We start from the raw sequence: 1,723 nt of genomic DNA, 5'->3' as shown, positions 1-1,723 counted from the left end.
AAAAAAAAAAAAAAAAAAAGATCACAGAAGCAAGCAACAGCAAAGACTTTATTATATGGGAAGGGGGCACATGTGTCATGATACATGTGTAGAGGTCAGAGAACAAGTTGATTCTCTCCTTCCACCATGTGGGTCCCAGGGATCAAACTCAAGTCATCAGGCTTGGCAGCAAGTACCTTTACCCACTGGGCCATCTTGCTGAACCCCAGGAAGAATAAATTTACAAAGGCTAAGGGTTTGTTGCTGTGTTGTCATTCTTGCCGCTACTGGATGAAATAAGGCTCACCAGGCCCCTGCGTAAACCTGAGGACAGATATGAAGCCCTGGAGCCAGGCCAGGCCAGGCCAGAAGTCTAGTGGTGTACGGTGCACAGCTATAGTTCTAGCTACATTTTTTGGGGGTGGGGAGGATAGAGGGTAGGAAGATAAGGTAGTGTTAGGTCACAGGAGGAAGGAAGGCAAGTGGGTGTTAGGACCAATGTTCCTTTGTTGCTGTAGAAATTTCTTGGCCTTTCAATTACAGGGCAAAGAAACCTACAGAAATTCTTGAATCCACCCTAAACTGCTCCTGTCTCAATTTTTCCCATTACTTAAGTCCCAAGCCCAGGTATCTTCTTCACTGCTGTCTTCATCTCCCACTTGCACTCCAGTCCAGCTACTTCACCTGAGCTACTCTCCCCTTTCATCCCACCACGGAATGAGCACCAACCATGCAGCATCTCTAGTCTGGTATGAGTGGGAAGATGGCTCAACAGGTACAGTGCTTCCACAAAGCCTGACCGCCTGAGTCTGAGCTCTGGAACTGATCATTGCACGTTGTCTTCTGACCCCCACATGCATACCAAAGCACACACACCCACACGGTAAAAACGCAATTAGTTTTTCAATGGCTTCTCAAGGTACACAGAGTGACATCCATCTTTGTCAGTTTACGTCATATAAGTCACATGATCTTCTCTGCCCAATTTTCTATCATTCTAACCTTAGTCACTGTGTTCAAAGCATATTCTTTTTCTGTCTGGGTTTCAAATACTTGCTGTTCCTTTTGCTTAGAGCACTGTTTCCCAGACTGCACATGGCAACTCCAATCATTCAGATGTGGAAGGCCTTAACCTAAGTCTGGTAAGACCCGTACCCACCTCTCATGCTGTCGTTACTGTTTTAATATGTTCACAACACTTTACAACTAGCTGAAATTTAACTTACCCTAATCTCATCAAGGCAAAATTATTTCCTTACACTATTGTATACTTGCTTCCTACAGTAGTACCTAGTACACAAGACATTTAATATCTAGAATGGTGACGAGGGTTGGGGAAAGGGCTCATAGAAAGCAAAACTTAAAATATAAAAGACAAGGTGCTGCACAAGTAGTTGTGAACTCGTAACTCACATTTTTGGTCCACCTTTTCACCCCATCATAACCCTTGGTACGAAGTTTATCATAGAAGAAACTGTTGAAGAAATGCACCTGTGCCGAAGACACAAAAGAGCTGGATAGGGTTAAGACTTCAGAGCTGCCCAGAGTTCCCGTCCCATCCATACTCCACTGCATACAGCCTAAATGGAATGGCTTCAACAGCTGGTGTTCTAATTCACTTAACAATACAGTACAACTGTGGTTTTGTTGTTTTTAGACAGGGTGTCTCTGTGTAACACTCTGGCTGTCCTGGAACTCAGAGATCCCCATCCCCTGCCTCTGCCTCCCAAGTGCTAAGATTAAA

The 1,723-nt window shown here is 44.5% G+C and overlaps 1 protein-coding gene across 1 annotated transcript in view; it reads right to left on the bottom strand.

The window, feature by feature from the left end:
• Senp3 (SUMO specific peptidase 3) overlaps positions 1 to 1,723 on the bottom strand; it is a 9,308-nt gene that overhangs the window by 3,078 nt on the left and 4,507 nt on the right. Inside the window, exon 7 of the mRNA XM_005349769.3 lies at positions 1,393 to 1,470. Within this exon, the coding sequence (XP_005349826.1) occupies positions 1,393 to 1,470 (78 nt within the window). The remainder of the gene's footprint in view (positions 1 to 1,392; positions 1,471 to 1,723) is intronic.

The sequence above is a fragment of the Microtus ochrogaster genome, chromosome 7 (genome assembly GCF_000317375.1).
Source record: "Microtus ochrogaster isolate Prairie Vole_2 chromosome 7, MicOch1.0, whole genome shotgun sequence".
NCBI lineage: Eukaryota > Metazoa > Chordata > Mammalia > Rodentia > Cricetidae > Microtus > Microtus ochrogaster.
This window is presented reverse-complemented; position numbering and strand designations above follow the sequence as displayed.